The sequence below is a fragment of the Toxotes jaculatrix genome, chromosome 1 (assembly GCF_017976425.1).
Source record: "Toxotes jaculatrix isolate fToxJac2 chromosome 1, fToxJac2.pri, whole genome shotgun sequence".
Taxonomy (NCBI): Eukaryota; Metazoa; Chordata; class Actinopteri; family Toxotidae; genus Toxotes; species Toxotes jaculatrix.
This window is the reverse complement of record NC_054394.1, coordinates 13524834-13542803: the sequence shown is the minus strand read 5'-3', so window position 1 is coordinate 13542803 and position 17970 is coordinate 13524834. Positions and strand designations below refer to the sequence as shown.

At 40.1% G+C, this 17970-nt stretch overlaps 1 protein-coding gene across 1 annotated transcript in view; it reads right to left on the bottom strand.

Moving 5' to 3' along the window:
• ush2a (Usher syndrome 2A (autosomal recessive, mild)) overlaps positions 1-17970 on the bottom strand; it is a 189552-nt gene that overhangs the window by 91950 nt on the left and 79632 nt on the right. Inside the window, exons 37-46 of the mRNA XM_041037694.1 lie at positions 17166-17354; positions 15581-15721; positions 14407-14482; positions 13893-13978; positions 12694-12853; positions 8167-8329; positions 7919-8066; positions 4459-4616; positions 3279-3426; positions 875-1030 (exon numbers count right to left, since the gene is read on the bottom strand). Of these exons, the coding sequence (XP_040893628.1) occupies positions 875-1030; positions 3279-3426; positions 4459-4616; positions 7919-8066; positions 8167-8329; positions 12694-12853; positions 13893-13978; positions 14407-14482; positions 15581-15721; positions 17166-17354 (1425 nt within the window). The remainder of the gene's footprint in view (positions 1-874; positions 1031-3278; positions 3427-4458; positions 4617-7918; positions 8067-8166; positions 8330-12693; positions 12854-13892; positions 13979-14406; positions 14483-15580; positions 15722-17165; positions 17355-17970) is intronic.

The following is a 17970-nucleotide window of genomic DNA, read 5'->3' as shown; positions in this document are numbered from 1 at the left end:
GTAAAAAAAAAAAATTAAAAAAAAAAAATTCTAAGTATATTTTTTGTTTGTATCACACATGTCAAAACATTTAGAAAAGTGAGGAGTGTCTACCAGGAGTCAGTATACGAGCATAAGAGTTCATCTAAAAGGGTTAAATGCAAAGTTTATGCTTGATGGTGATGCAATGAGTCCCAGAAATGTGGGTATCATATATGATACGTACGGGCTCACAGGGTTAAAAGATGTAGTTTGTATATTGTATATAGTATATAATATTTATAACCTGAGTACTTTTTGCCTTTGTTTTTCTCCTTTGTGTTTTTGGATTGTATATTGTTATTTTTATATTTTCTGTTACTGCCGTTTTCTACCTTTTTCTATATGCTGCTGTAACAATTGAATTTCCCCGTTGTGGGATGAATAAAGTCTATCTTATCTTATCTTATCTTTACAATAATCAATACATAAATTGCATTGATCAGTTAACTTGATATCATATCATATCATGTTGGCTCTACATATACGTTTACATATTTGTTTGATGGGTCATGCCTACATTCAAAGATCAAAGTGAACCCTTCCTACACCTGACTGGACAAATGTACCACCTGCTGTGATGTCAGGATGACAGCTACTTACTAGTTTCTGAATAAATCTGAAAATTATGCCCTGCATTTGCACATTAATGCAACCCCTCATTTTTAATATTTATGAGGGTGATGAGTCATTTTATCATATGTTATATCAGTATGTATCTGAGCAAGACACACATATATATATGATGGCTGGGTGCAGACAAAGATTTCTACTGAAATTCAATCTTCTAACATGTACTCAGATGGTGGGAGGAAAACGTTTACTGTATCTGTGTTTTTGTTCTGGGTGTGTATACCTGCTGGAGGTGTAGTAACATTGAGTGGCAGGCTCTCAACACAACCCTGTGTGTTACACCCTCTGATCCAGAAGCTGTAGTTGGTGTAAGGCTGTAGGTCAGTCACAGACAACCAGCTGCCGGCTGCTGTACTTCCATCTAACACACCATCACCGTCTAAGAGACAAGAGAGAGTCACACAAAGACACACATGTAAGGTCTTAGGGTAAGCAAGCTCTATATATCTAGCGAGGAGGAAGGTAACAATGACTCACATAGATTATTTTCATGCCACATTTATTTATTAGAGTCATCACAGTGATGGCAGAAAAGCGATTCATAAAAGATACATACAGCAGGAGAGGGGAAAGAGAGAAAAATGAGTGAGAGTTCAAGAGAGAGGAGTACTGACTGAGATTAACTGAGAGTGATCAAAAGAGAAAGGCCTCCATATCGAGGTTATGCAAGGATAGTCAAAGAAAAAGGATCAGAAAATTACACTATGTAAAGCCTTCCCAATATATTTAGATGGGCACACGCGTACAAACATATATCACTTCTGTGTGAACTGATGAAGGCGGTGTGTATCAAAGAAACAAGAAGTTATGGGTAACTAGAGCGAAACAACACCTCTCTCTTTCTTCCACACCTCTTCTATCCTTCTCTCCACTCGTTTTAATCTGTCTGTTCCTCTATGAGGTGCAGATCAAAGTCTCTGACTCGGTGTGTGTGTGTGTGAGACAGAGAAACAGAAAGAGAGAGAGAGAGACGGTGAATATGTGTAAAGTTAAAAGATGAGTGTGTTCTACTGTTTCTCATCTTGTTCAATTTTCTTCTTCCACATTTTCTTTCAATGCCCACTTCTCCTCTTCTGTTTTGTTGGTCCCCTCCACTGGTTTGTTGTTCTTTACGGCTTACGTTGTTTTTTACCTACAATTTTTTTCTAATACTTCTATGTAAATATGAGCTTCTCATCTCTGCTTTCTCCGTATACCATTGTTTTACTGCTACATGTCTTTGTTCTTCCTCCCATCTTCACACCACTGTTTTCCTCTAGACTCCTATATCATCTTCTCTCTCAAGTCACTGGCAATATAAAAAAATCCTTGTCTTCTGTATACCACTCTGGTTTGATTACTCCTTCTTTCACTTCCCCATTTCATACCTGACTTTCAGTCTTCAGTCGGTGAGGAGTGTGTTTGTGTGTATGTGTGTCCATGTTATACTGTTCTATTCATCTCTGAAAAACCTTTTCATCAGAAAATCCACTTGAAGGTCATGAAATTGGTAATTATATCAAATGTTCTCACAGGAAAGCAGCATTACACTCACTGGTCATTTTATTAGGCACACCTATGCAATCTAATGCAATCCAATGCAACAGCTCTGCCATGAATTCTACTTCTGTAAAGCTTTTTTAATTTTTCAGTTTTTGTTGACACAGTCAGAAAGAGGATAATTCTGCTTTATGTTTGTAATAGGTGGTGTTACTATACTGGACTGCATAGGACTGAAAGGTGTTTCTACTATTTTGTCCACCCCACTCACATCTAAAGTGTTGACTGTGATCAGAATTTTGAAACACTCTTTAGAAATATCACCAAAATTACTTTAATCATCTTTGGTCTTTTCCAAGAGTATAACCATTTCTCTCAAGCACTGATGCTGAAAGGTAAATGAGAGCTTTTATCACTACCAGGCTTGCGATCTCATTTCTTCATGGGAAAGACCAGATAAATTGCAGATTATCCAAAATGCCACTCGACTGTGTGTTGAGAGCAGAAGCACAGTTGTTAAACGAGTTTTAAAGTCGCTTCATTTGCTGCCCGTTAAGCTAAGCACACAATGCATAGATTCTGCTGCTGGTTTTACATAGACTAGTTTCTAAAAGCTTGTCTGACACGCTTTAAGTATATGACTTTTCTTGATGCTTTGACAGCATTGGCCTATTAAAAGTCTTCACAGTCCACCCCCAGTTTTTGTGTCCACTTTGCCTCCAGGACCGAGTGACCTGAGAATGTCAGAGTCCAGCAACAATCAAAATGTGAAGACACACCTCTAGTTTTTGAGGTTTGAGTTATGATATGGTGTAATTTCTAACACTTCCCCAGTCACTTACCCAGTCTGATTAACATGATGAACAGCAACATGTATAATGTATAGCTGGATTTGTAGTGAAGCCACACAGAAAATACGACCAAGGTTTATTGGGCTATGGGAGCTGTCTTTAAGGGATAATCTACTTTTTTCTGTGTGTAGCCACCGAATATGTTTTAAATACAGCTAAATTTGAAAAAGTTGAAACAGGAATATGGTACTCCAAATATCTGTTTCCTGCTGTGTGTCTATGCTCAGGTTTAATGTAGGACAGAGTGAAAGAGAGACAGATGGAGAAGGAGAGAGAAAGCATGGTTGTTTGTGTTACCTGTGCTTTTGTAGTACAGTGTGTAGCTGAGGTTCCCATTTGGTCTTGGAGGGGCTGTCCAGCGAGCTCGGAGTGATCGAGAGCTCTGATTGGTCAGTTCCAGCAGAATGGGGCCTTCTGGGGCCATCTCTAATGTACGCATCTCCACCTGATTTAAAGACAAAAAGAGAAGCTCACTTGTGTTCACAAGCACAGAAGAACAGACATTGAGCATATTCATAAACAAATTATATGCAGTATTTCACTCTTTTTTTGTTTTTTTTTACTATAACTCTACTCGCACCCATCCATCCAAGTGAAATGTGAAAATCAGAAAAATATCTAACCCCATTTGATAAGGGTCAGAGTTATTGCGACATACAGCACTGAGTGAATTACTCATGGTGTTCAAACATAATACTTCAAACGGTTTTTGTTTGAAATAAAACCACTCTACACATCTGGTTGGCATTACCCCTGCCTCTGGTTTTCTATCTTATTTCTTTTATCCTTTTATTTTCTCTCTCTCTCCTTCCACATTCCTCTCATCTTTTCTCTCAGTCCACTCAGTGTTCTCTTTCTCTTTTTCCACCATCACCCCCCTTCTCTTCTTCAGTCTCATTTTCACCTGTCTCACTTTCCTGTTACCCTCTCCTCTGCTGCCCTTCGCATCCTCACTTTCCACCTCGCCTCTCGCTTTGCTCCGACCATTTACTCTATCCTCATTTCACCTTTATCTCTAAACTCCCCCCTTCCCTGACATCTTTCTTCTTCTCTTCCCATCCACTCTACCATCTCCTCCTCTTCTCTTCATGCAGTTTTCCTCCCTCCTCCTTTTCCCACCTTCCTCTCCTCCTGTTCTGCTGTGTCAGCTCATCTTGTGGTGTTTGACTAAACATGGCGTCCGTATTGGAAAAATGCCCCAAAATATGGCCCGTCGTCAGAGACATCGTTGAGCATGGAGTGGCATTTCCTACCAAATGTCACGCCAACCCTCATTATTGAGCCAAGAGAATTGATCACCTTTATGATACCCAGTGACACACACGCTCACACACACACAACACGCATATGCTTTGTAAATGTTTGAGTAGGCAATCCCACGTGCGTACCTGTTGTTGTATCTCACAAATCTCATCTTGCAGTTTGTTTTATTAATAACAGATTAATTACGGTTTTTAGTAGTAAGCGATTCACTGACCATTGGTCCCTTGCCGCAGCCCTGTGCAGTGCAGGCCTGCAGCCTGAGTACGTGTCGGCTCCATGGAGAGAGCCCCTCCACCACAAAGAACCTCTGGAAGGAACTGGAGTTTAAAACGAGAACACCATCCAGCCAGAGACCATAGCTGGTTATGATACCTGTGAAAAGAACACATAACATTATGACACATAGGAGATAACTTTGTACAGAACACAAATCACTTTGGATGTAAACATAACCAGCAAAAAAATCCACTGATTTAAACATAATGATGTGATAGCACATATTTTCGTGTCTTGGTCTGAACACATTGTACACACTGTCATTGTTTAATTTTCAGAATTTGTTTTCCAAGATTTCCATATTATTTTTTTAGGATGTTCCCGCCCTGTTTACATTGGTCACTCATACATAGTAGGACTGTGTCCAGACGGTGAAGAGTCTCGATCACAAAGTGAGCTTTGCCATGCTGGGATGCTGTCTGGGTCATGGGATTACAATGCAAATGAAAACTGACTTAGGGGCTGCAGACCTGCCAGTCAATGTGTCCTAGTGTGATACGATGATGAAAACAGCACTGAAATGACAAATGTAACCATGGGCGTCACAAGGAGAAAGTCCCTCAGAAGGACAGTAGTACCAGTGCTAATACACGAGCCAGAGCATGAGCGCACACACGCAAACACACACACACACACACACACACACACACACACACACACACACACACACACACACACACACACACACACACACACACACACACACACACACACTCACACACACACTCACACACACACACACAAATATGGGTGCAAATAGGTGTGCACCCACAAACTCATCCACACACATGGACACTCCACACATACATAGAAAGATACACACACACACACTAAGATGGGGACTCACACATGTCCACACGCACACAGGTACAATAATTACATTACATTACATCCACCTAATAAAAAAAATGAAAGAGTACGGTACCAAATGTGCTTTTCCTTAATAAAAATGCATACAGGGGCTCAAAAGATCAGTGCTAAGAGCTAAGAGTCTATTCTGCTTTAATCATGTGTGGGTTTTATTATTTCTCAATACAGATATACACACCTATCAGGAAAATGAAGACACAAAAACCCCACAGACGCCAACTACATCTGGGAAGCTCTTAATGTGGCCAATCACATGTGTGTGAGAGTGTATGTGTGTGTATATGTGTGTGTGGATGCCCGTGTGTGCTTGTGTGTGTGTGAATAAGCCCATATCAGTATAGGTTGTAATAAAGACAGGTTGGGAAATGAAGCAGCGAATGCATAACAGGCTTATTTCCCCTCTTTGTCTGCGTGTTGCCCCGACCTAATCCCCGAGAGGATTATCCCCCACAAATCCCTGCGGAATTGGGGAGAAGGGGGGTGAGAGAGAGAGAGAGAGAGAGAGAGAGAGGAAGAGGGAGAGAGGAAATAACACAGAATCTCACTCCTCCGGAGCCCATCACCATCATCATCGTCATTGTTGCCATCCGTTTATATAAAAAAGAGTAAATGAAAGAAAAAAAAGGCACTGAGCCCTTCTCTCTTTTTAAGCAAAAATTAAAGCTTTTTAAGCATGAGATAATCGGGTAATCATGATTAAGTGTCTCCCTTGTTATAAATTTCTGTCATCAGATGAGAAAAGCTTTAAGTAATTTATCCAGGCTAATATGCACACACATCACAGGGTTTATGGTGCGAAATGCACTCATGTGGCATTAAGCGTAAAACACACACGATTCACATTACACACACACACACATTATGGAATTACACATACTTTAACGAGCATGGCAGTAACATTTGATAATATGTGGCAGTGCGTTGTATGTTAAGAGTGAAATGGGCTGGGAAATCCTCAGATGGTTTTCATCACTCAATTCATTTGGTTTCATAAGATGTAGCATTTGTTAATATAGTCCTTGATAATTCAGGTTAGCATTTTATTTATGGATAATACACAATTTTCAGTATACCATGTGGTAGGTAATGAACCCACTATGTTTCAGTTATTTGAAAATGTACTGAACTATGTACCTTTAAGAGTTTTATGGAGACGCAAGGACATTGTTCCAAAAGCAGTGTCTTATATCTTGATGTATGTGCTATGTAATGATACTCACTTTATACAGTGAGTATTCATGCCATTGCCTTTTCTTTGATATCTTTGAAGTATTCTGGGGTATCTTTGTGCCTTTTTACTAAAGACAGTGATGTGATGACAGGAAATGAGGGAGAGAGAGATGCAGCAGGGGACGTTAGTGATTGACATCTTACCCCGTACGATATAGGGATGCCCCAAGTTACAGTGTCAGTGTTTTAGACTATCTGCAAGATTTTCAGTTTTTGCAAATATCGATGTATTACCAATACTTCAGACAGAGGTATGCTTATTGATGGTGCATCGCTCCTAGCTCTTTCTCACAGAAACAACTTAGCATACTGTATAGTTCAACTCTCAGGACATTTAATATATGCACTGGAATTCAAAACTATATTGTTCCAGAAATTTGTCTGTCAACAACTCTGAATATCTTCACTCCAAAACATCTGCTCACAGAAAGAAAAAAAGAAAACAGTTAAGTGCAAATAACTGTTTTTTTTTTTTTTTTTTAATCTAGACAGATCCAAGTCAATAGCCAGATTCCAATTTCACATCCAATACACATGAAATACACCTTGGCCCAGCTCTGTGCACTGGATTTTAATTGGCTGCAAGTAATTTAGTTGAAGATCACAAGAACAGAGACAACTGAGAGAGAACAGCAGTCACTGTGAGTCTATGTACTTCCAGCCTGCAGTTCTCTATTCAGTCAAAAGGGAGCACTTTTCATCCACTTAAAGGAGCTTGGCGAAGCAATGCCCTCTCACTTCTTGCCTCTGTTAGTCTCGGTCTCAAACTGTACGTTCCCTCACCCTGCCTCTGTCTCTGTCCCCTTTCTCTCATCAGTCCTTTAAACCCTCTCCTCTTGGTTTCTCTTTTTGTTTTCCTCTTTTCCTTTTCTCTCTTTCACATTTGTCTCTTACTCACCCATCTGATTTCCCTCTCACAAAAGGAAAGGTTCTCCTGATTCATAGACACATGTGGGGGATCCCTGAACCATGTGCGGATCTTCTTATCTGTGGGTTCTGTGATAGACTGCGTTGCAGTAAATACTGACCCCATGATTTGTTCTTATTAATGTTTCTCTTCATGTTTCATCTCTCACAAGTTTCCAGTCCCTTTCCTCTATCTAAGAAAATATCATTAAAAATAGACATTTTTTAAATTTTAATTTAAAAAAATTTGTCATTTAGGTGATTGCGTGTATTATAGCTCAAATTAAACATTATTCTTAATGTCACTGATGTTACTGATGATAAATCTTTATGTATATTTGAATGTTTTTGGTTATGTATCTGTGGGCATGTATATGTGTGTGTCCTCTCACCGTTCGGAGTGTCAGGAGGTCTCCAGCTGACATTAAGTGCATATGGGGACAAAGCGGTGACCAGCGGAGCAGGAACATTCTCTGGGGTGCTCTCCTCAGTCTGAGCCTGGCTGGGAGGGCTTAAGGTACACCCACCTCCTGTGCAGGCCTGACATATACACACACACACAAACACACGAAGGTATGGATGGAGGTGATGATGCAAATCAAAGAGATGATTTGCAGGGTAGAATAAGAGGAGGACTTACAGCCACTGTGATGGTGTAAGTTGTTCCAGGGGTTAGGTTGCGAAGTGTGTGGTCTTCAAAAAGTTCTGAGCTGTTATAGGCGAGCACAGGCCATGCACCATCATGTGACAGGAAGATGGAATAGAACTGCAAAGCGCCATTGACCTGAGAAGGCCGGGACCACCTGGAGATGGAGAGCGGAATCAGCAGAGATGGAAGCAACAACATACTGTACACTTACTTCCACACCATTACTTTAATATCCCATTTTGTCAAAGCTTTTTTTTGTGAGACATCTTTACTGCATTTCAGAGGGAAACGTTTGACTTTTTATTCTGCTATATTTATCATAAAGGTGTAGTGTCCAATCAATTTTCTGATTAAAAATAAGGTGGGTGTTATTTCATCTTTTTAGTCCCAACATTCTTCTGAGGAGACCAAAACTAAAAATATACCTACAAGCAAGTTTTTTTCCTGTTTAACTACAGCCTGATACACATGTAGCTTATGGCCCTCTACTATAGAACCCCATTGTTGTTGACCTTGTTGAACTAAACTAACTTAAAATAAACTAAAGTGATACACAAAGATAGAGTAGTTAAAATGTTGAACTATAAAAATTAACTTACAATGGTGTCTTATATTACCATAGTTATATTACAATAGAAATGAAACATTCTCACATTTATTCATAAACTAATATTTAAATGAAAAAGTAAATTCTTCATTTTTGAACAAGGACGACTCGACTTCTGTTAAAAGTATATATCAAGATGTTACTAAGACTGCTTGAATTGGTTGCATGCATCAACTTACTGTTTGTTATTCAGAACTTTGATAGATATTGCATTGTTTCCAAAACTTTGTGTAAATACTGAGGCTGCAGAGTTGTTTAGTGTACAAGAACACCATTACAACTCAAGGATTAAAATAAGATTTTAGAGAGACAGCAAAAATGTAAATATCTGTTGGCTTCCTTGGCGGTCCTTTAGTCCAACAACTGCAATAGATTGCTGTGTTTGTGTATTTGCGTGTGCATGTGTGCACATGTGCACATGTGTGATTTCATCACTGTTTCCATCTGCAAGTAGGTGGAAAGACAATGCCGAGCTAAGGTGTCTTACACACGATACACACAAGTATCCTGCACACACAGTTTCCTTTGTAAGACAGAGGTGTCTCCTTTTCTATATTTAGAACAGGAAGGTCATCCCCAACAGAGAGAGAGAGGGAGAGGACAAGAGACAGTATTTAAAAATAGAATTATGCCGGGTATCCATTACAAAATGTAAAAGAGAGGGAAATATGGAAATAATCTCAGCTATATGCACTAAACTGCAGAACAAAAGGAAGAACAAAATTCTGATCAAACATTTTTGTCTGCTTCATTAATTCTAAACTGTACTATGGATTTTTTTTTTAATCTCCTCTCGTGATGGATTCTGGAGCTACTGAAGGTGTCTTGATGACCAAAATGTAAAAATGTATCCTCTGTCCCTTTAAATGTGATGCATTTTGTGCCTGTTGGTGGTACTCCACTCATGGAGTACCACCACGCCTGATGGTCCTAAGACAACGGGATTGTTGATTTTATTTCATCCCCACTTTGTAAAATGCAGTGCTGTAGTAACAGTCTTTTGAAACAGGGACGTACACTACTGACCTCATACGAAATTCAAAGTATCTTAATTTTAAGAATAACACAGCATATAAATAATTCATAAATAAAAGAGCACAATAACATTTTTTATAAATAGACCTGCAATTCATACAAATCCCAGAGAGTATCCCAGCCCTCCTGGCATGGTAACAGGGGGAGGCCATTTTAAAAAGTGATGGATTCCTTTCTAGGTTCCTCCCATTAAAAGCCAGTTTTTGAATGAGTGATGAGTGTGTGTTAGCACACAATTAGCCACAATGGCTAATCTATTACATTTATTATAAGATTTATATGCTGTCGATTGGCAGTGTGATGTATGTCCACTTTTGAAAAACTAAATCAAAGGGGAGTTGTAATAATCTGTACCATAATTCACTGTGGTAATGGTTTTAGAAGACCACTGGTTTAAAAGTGTGTTATGAAATTAGTGTGAAACAGAAGGGTGCTTTCTCAGCATGTTAAATTTAATCCCATGAACTTGAGATGCGGTGGGTTCAAATTCTGCACTATCTATGAAGTGTCAACCTGTCCCCTGCTCCTTCCCTCCGTCCTTTCCTGCTGTTCTCTGCACTGCACACTCAACAAAACAGCATTGGTGCCATCAGATAGTTATTAACAGGACATTAAAGTATTGAAGGTTGAATAAAATTTGAGAAAAAAACATCAGTTAAATCATTTAGGATTTGTGTAGTTTAGCCAGCTATAGTGAATTCTGCCCGTGTCCTGAACACATCATACGTCCCATCAGGTTTTCTTCATGTCTGACAGCGTGGGTACTTCTGCAGCTGAGTCTGCCTGTGAGTGTATGGATGTGTTTGTGTCAGGTAGTGTTAGGTGAGGGCAGGGAATAAATCTGCTGATATTGTTTTGTTCACATCCTGCAGCCTACCACAACCTTTCTCACAGTCTCTCACCCTCACTCTCTAACACACACACACACACACAGACGGACGGACGGACGGACAGACAGACAGACATACACACAGACACACAGACACACAATCTCACCTTCTTTTCTTACATTTCCCTCCATTATTTCCCTTAAAACTCACAATTTATCTTTCTCTCCTCTCTCTGGTCCATCAGTCTTCTCATTTTTTTTCACAGTTGTTCTCTCTCCATCTATCTGTCTTTATCAGCTTTTCTCACAGACACAATAGAGAGGTATTGACCAAGTATGATCTCTCAACCTCTGTCTATTACCAATGTGCTAACAAGGCAATATGCAGCCTTCCCACACCTGGTGAGTATATACAGTCCAGACTATAAGTATTTGGACAGTTACACATTTTTTTGTCTTCAAGCTCTGAGTTTGAGCTCATTCGACTTGAAATAAAATCCTGGATTATACATTAAAGTGCCATGTCTCATCTTCATTTTGATTAGGTTTACACCAATATAGAAAAAAACATATGAGAGATACAGCAATTATATGACATAGTCCCTAACGCTAACAGGTTAAGTGGTTGGACAGATACACATGAAGTCAGACAAAGTCATCATAGTGACCTCCTGAAGTCTTTGACTCACAGACGTCACCAGATGCTTTGTATCTTCCCCAGCGATGCTCTCCCAGGCCCTCACTGCAGCCTCTTTCAGCTCTTGCTTGTTGTGAAGTCTCTCTGTCTTTAGTCTGGTCTTCAGTAAGTGGAATGCAGCTCAGTTAGACTGTGATCAGATGACTGACTCTGACTCGACCAGTCAAGGACATTCCACCTCTTCAACCTGAAAACCTCTTTTTTTATTTGGGCTGTATCCTTTGAATTTTAATTATTCTGAACAAATTTATGAGAGCGAAAAATAATCATGAATGAGGCAAGAGTTTGATGCCTTTTCTCTAGTATATTACTACACTCAGACATATACAGTATGTACTGTATGTGAGTAGGTGTAGATGTACACTGTTTATCCGAAGCAATCAAAGCATTACCAGGATCATCACATCTTAACCATACAAACTCACCCTCTCCCTATGTCTGCTTTCACTTTACTCCGTCTCCATCGTCTCACTCACTCCCTGTCCATTGTTCAAGTGTGTGGATATGCCTGTGTGTATGTCTGTGTGAGTGAGTATGAGTGGCACTGTGCCCTCCTGTGGTGAGTCCCACTGTAAGTGACAGTGAGGACACAAATGGCTTTCGCGCAGATTGATTCTTACATACACACACGCAGACTCACACACAAATACACAAACACAGGAGCATTTGCACATGAATCTGATAGAAGAAGTGCAGAGATCTATCTTCCTCTGTCCGCTCCCTATAGAGGTGAAAGGTCAAGTGCAGGAAAATATTATGTATGGTAAAGACAACTGCCGAAGGTCACACTCTCGGTCTGCCTCTCTCTTTCTTTGTTTTTTATAGGGACACAACAAATGAAACACAAATGAAAAGTTAGAATATGCTTGGGATTATTTCTATTTTTACCCCGTCCTTTTCGGTGACACTTAAAGCTTTTCTTATTTTTGAGTAAATACTTAAGTATATACGAAAACCACAGTGGGTGTGTTTAATTTTTTGTGCTTAAAAATAGATTGGAAATGACGCAAGTTTAAAAAAAAATTCTAAATTTTGCAAAACCGTTTTTATTCTCAGCTGTGGTGGAAAAGTTGATGCATTAGTAAAAGCAAAATGCGACAAATTCCAGTGGAAACAGACTTCAAAGCCAAGAAATCATGACATATGTGAAGCCTGTGACTTAAACGTCCACCGAAGAAATGAAAAATAACGGAAGACGAAAATGGATCTGAGTGGAGCAATGAGACTGCATATACTGCTGTGTACCTTGATAAGATGTAAGTGAATGGGCTGTGTATATGTATGTGTCCCTAAGCACTCTATATTTACTGATAAGAGTTGTGTGTGAATATGTATATGCACTGTACTTACTCCACCAGAATAGTCCGTGAGTCTAGCAGGGTAAGATTTGGTGCTTGTAGAGGCCCAGGAGGAAGCTGAGAGGTCACCATTGTAACTTGTGAACTGTTGGTGCAGCCCACTGAAGTGCATGCACTCAGTAGCAAGACATGAGTGGAGTACACTCCAAGACCTGAATAAATACAGCAGTACAGATAGCAACAGACAGAGGCATAAAAATACACACACAACGATAGCTCAGAAAGAAAAAAACAAAAACGAATTATATCATTAAATTAGGTTGCTCTCGCACTATGTCACTGTGAGTGGATTTAACCCTCAATTCACCCTGACCTGTGAACACTGTCTCATTTTTACAGGAACACTCCTCTGTGCCCCCCCTCCCCCAAACCCCCACCCCTTTACTGCACTTTCTTGATCATTGTTTCTCTGACAGTGTTTATATCTGTCACTGCCTCAAAACTGTTCTCCATCTGTCCCAATGTTGCAGTCTCACTCTCTGTAACACAATCTACTCCTGCACATACCGTATAATTACTACATCCATAATCCTTCCAATCGCTGTGAACATCAGACACTTAGCATTATTAACCCAGCATGGATGATATGTGCTCTCATGCCTTCATTAACTTACAAAGACACACAGATACACTGTTGGGCAGTGTGATGTTTTGCTAACCATGTGAGTGTGTGTCTAAAATCAAAATGAGTGATAATTCTGCCCATATAAAACACCACATAGGATGACTCTCCTGTGTAGCTGAATCTGCATACATCCCTGTATACTGTATGGCTACACTTCTATGTGTGTATTTGTGTATCTCAGTGTGTGTGTGTGTATATCTCTTTGCAACCTGGTGCAGCGCTGTAGTCTCAGTGGTGTGACATGTGTTTCATACCTTCTTTAACTCTTTTTACTGAAAGCTTTCAAAACAAATTGTGCGTTTGCATGTGCACTCATGTTTAGTGTGCTTTGTTTCTCTGCTGCCTCATTTTCGTGTGTGTGTGTCTGTGTGTTTAGTGCTCTTTTTCAAAGTGCTATTCCCTTGGTAAGGACTGAGATGCTCTTTCCTCTTTCAAATGCTAATCCCCCACTCCATTTTGCTTTTCTTCACTCTTCCCCTTCGCTTTACAATGAGGCCCCATCCCTCTACAGTCAGCGCTACACTGTGGCACGCACACACAAAACACACACGCTCTCTCCTTTTTACCAGTGATGTTGTGTTGTCTGCCTTTTCCCCTGTAGACCATTTGGTTGTTGTGATAGAGGAGGTACTCGGTAATGTCTCCATTGGGCCTATCATTGGAACAAAAAAAAAAAAGTGAAATAAGGGTATTATGATGTTATATTTAACATATACTATTTTGATGTTAAACTCTATGTTGTGTTCAATTAGGGCATGTTTATTCAAGGCTAAAAAAAACCCTGTATGCTAAATAAAAGCAGATACAACTGTCCTTATCATACGACATTATCTTTATTTTATATATGATTCAGTTTACTAAAACACATATTGTCACATCACTGCTGTCTTTCATATTCTCTTGTATTAGAGGGTCAGAAAGGAAAGAATTTAAACTTAGTGAAGGCTTTATAACTGAAAGTCAGGGGTGTACTTACTTAGGTAGCAAGCTACACATCAACAAAATGACAACAATCAGCATAAATATGTGGTCTGGTGTGAGAGGGGAAATGGGCAGGTGAGACTGTGTATTGTATATCACCTTGCTGGAGGTTCCCAGGTTACATAGAGAGCTGAGGGGGATGAGACAGCAGCTGGAGGAGAGACAGCATCTGGAGCTAAAATTAAAAATATTTGTTTATGAAGAGTTTATTACAACACATATAGTGGTTAGTATAAGAAAATGGAAACAGGAGACACATCATTCTGTCCTGATTTTATTTCATTTTTAAACTGCATTATGTATTTATCGACACAGGGAACATAGTCATTACCTAATAGGAAAGTAAAAATGTAACAAATATTATCAACACGGAAATATTACTATATTAAAGGTATGGTAAGTCTAAATTTCATAGAGCTTATAATTTTATTACATGAGATGGCACAGATGCTGAAGATGTTCTGAATGTTATGAAAATCTTAATTTAATTTCACATAGTGTTAGACACTGACACAGCTTTGGATTACACCACAGAACAGTTTCCTTTTCCTTGATCTCCTGAATAAGGTGAAAAAAATGTTCATGTTCAAGGAGAAGTGATGTGTTTGAAAAATAGGCTCTGGCAAAAGAGAGTTTTAAATAAGTTCTTTCTCCAGTCTTCCTAACACAGTTCAGTGTCTTAACTCTGTGCTCAGTGAGAATCAATACAGTAATCTGTTTTTTTTTTCTTTTACTTCAGATTGATTTTTGCTGTCTCTGCAGTGACCCCTGCCGTCACATTATCTCCCCAACAAGGCCAGTTAGTCCAACACAGATTAATGTAGTGACTAACATATGAAGAGTAATCTTTCTTTTCCTCTTCTTCATCTTCTTCTTTTCTTATATCTTCCTTCCATGACCTCCTGGATAAGGAAGCTGTAAAATGCTATCTCCCTTTCACTCAGTTGCAATGTGCTTCATCCTTCTAGGATTGTGTGTCTTGCCCTATCCAGCCATTTTATTTCTTTCTCCTTTTCCAGCTCTTATTTATTCCATTCTGACTTGTCCCTCTTTCTTGCCTTGCTGCTCCCCTTCTCTCTTCTTAAGAGCTAAAAATCTCCATCACTGAGGAGACAGGATGAGAGCGTCTGAGTGTGTTTCTAAGTATGTCTGTGTGTGTCCAGATGCAGAAACGGTCATAAATTAACACTACTGGTAAGGAATAAAGACAGAAGTTCTGTTTATGGGTGTATGAATGTGTGTATATATGCATGTTCGTGCTTTACAGTCTTACCTTCCTCTGGGGTTGTGAGGCTCGATCTTAAATCATTATCATCACCGTTGTCATAACGAAGACTCTCAGTGCAGCCAACAGGACTGCAGGCACTGACAGTGACAATGTATCGAGTGGATGGTGTGAGACCTGACAACACACCTGGAGAGGACGAGAGCGTGAACATGTCACAGAGGGAGCGAGGCAGAGAGCACACATAGAGGAAACTTTGTCCCCAAACGACTGTAACTTAGAAGATACCCCTCTTGATTTTGCTAGCTGAGACTCCATGTTAGCTTCAGCTGTACTCTGGGATGCATTTTTTTGCAACATGAATATGGGTTTTTGTTAAGATAACCCTGAAGAAAAATAAACCTTTCCTTTAACATTCTTTCGTGCTGACAATGCTTTACCTGGCTAAATGCCTTTTACTGTCTCCCTTTAGTGGGTGTTAAAACCGTCAAGCTTCAATAGTGCAATTTAAATGCTTTACTTGTTTCTGTGTGCCACTGTTGCTAAGCAAATTTCAAGCGTTTGGCAAACAAAGACAGTCCATTCTAATTGTAAAGCTTCAGTCGTCTCTCTCTGATGTTTTTTGTCCTAGCCGTCTCGGCCCTCTCGACTCCTCTCTATATTTCCTAAGTCACTCTTTTACATCCCGTCTTCTCTTCCATCCCCTCCCACTCTCCTCACCCTCTGTGTCCAGTCACCCTTTACTTCTCTCTCTCTCTCTCTCTCTCTCTCTCTCTCTCTCTGTTACCCATGTCTTTTAATTCAATTAAGGGCCAGGGCCCCACTCTGCTGCCATTACACCCTCATTTGCTTTCTGTGTTTTTTAGCCGCTGGTGTAATTCTGCAGTCAGGTGTTGAGGCCATCATAAATTAACAAGAAGCCTTATCACGGTGGACTTAATGTCTGGCAAAGAGAGAGGGAGGGAATGGGGAGCAGCAAGAGAGACACTGAGAAAGACGGAGACAGAGAGCTCATCTTCATATTTGCCTGGAGACATGGCAGAGTGGATGAGAGGAGGGACGAATAGCAGCCGCGGACGCACACATCATCATCATCATAAAAGATGAAGTGAGGAAAGATCGAAAAGTGAGCAACAGAGAGCGAGAGCGAGAGAGAGAGAGAGAGAGAGAGAGAGAGAGAGAGAGAGAGAAAGGAGCGATGCCAGGGTATGACATCATTGGGGTAGTCCTGAGTGTCGTCTTCCAAATGGAGACAGTCTCCTAAAGCTGGGGACATGCCAAGGAAACATTAACAGGGTTGCCTGGGACAGTGTGTATGTATGTTTGTGTTTGTCTGAGAGACAGAAGTGAAAGTGAGTGAAAAAGACAGTGTCAATGTGTTTTCACTAAGGGTCAAAATGCCCTCACAGGTATCACAAGATGAAGGCAGGAAAACTGCTGCAGCAAGTTAAATACGACAATGAATGCAAGTTAAGATAAATCTAATGTGATGCTTGCCCCAGAAAAGAGTTACCTCTGTTTTCATTCAGTTTCCTGCTCCGCTCCTAGATGTCATTCAGACTGCACAGCATAAGTACCTCAACCAAATGTATATATTTTAGACAAATATCAAAGGTTTGTGTGTGTGTTTTACCTGTGAAATTTCCATTAGCCAGAAACACGGCCTTGACAGGTGGTGCATCTGGCCGGTCACTGTTGTAGGCCTTCAGTTCATATCTGTCAATCAGCCCTCTGATGTCACCAGTGGGTGGCACCCAGCTCACCTTGGCACGGAAGCCGCTCAAGCTCTGCACTATGGTAGGAGGCAGTACAGTCCGTGGTACTAGAACCAGAGAGAGAGAAAATAAGTCAAACATGAGAGGAGACTGAAGGAAAGATGGCTGTGGATCAAGGCAGAGAAAGAGATAAGGAATTATGAGTAGCAAAATACATAAAACAACTACATACAATAATTAGATGATACTAAGAAATGTGTAATAAGCAAGAGAAAAAGTAAGAGAATCAAAGACAAAAGAACCAAAGAATTTGAAAGAAAAAAAAGGCAAAACAACAGGTCGGGAGCACATGAGCTTAAAGAAAAAGCATCCCCCCATCTCTCTGTGTTTTAATAGGCACAGTAAATCATACCTCACCATTAGCATAAATAGTATTTATGAGAGTAGTAACTTTTTCAGCACTGATTTAATACAGCCAGCCATTCATTCTGGGCTATATTTCACAGCAATCAGCCTCCCTCCTTCTCTATAGCACTCCCCTTCTTTCTCTCTCTGACATCCTCTGTAGTTCATGATGGTCATCTCTTACCCCCCCTCTTTCCGTCTCTGTCCCACTGCCTCACAACCACCTTCATTCTCTGCCTCCATCCATCCGTCCATCTTTCTTTAAATCTGCCTCAACCATTTGACTTAGCTCAATTACAGATGCAGATATTTTTGTGC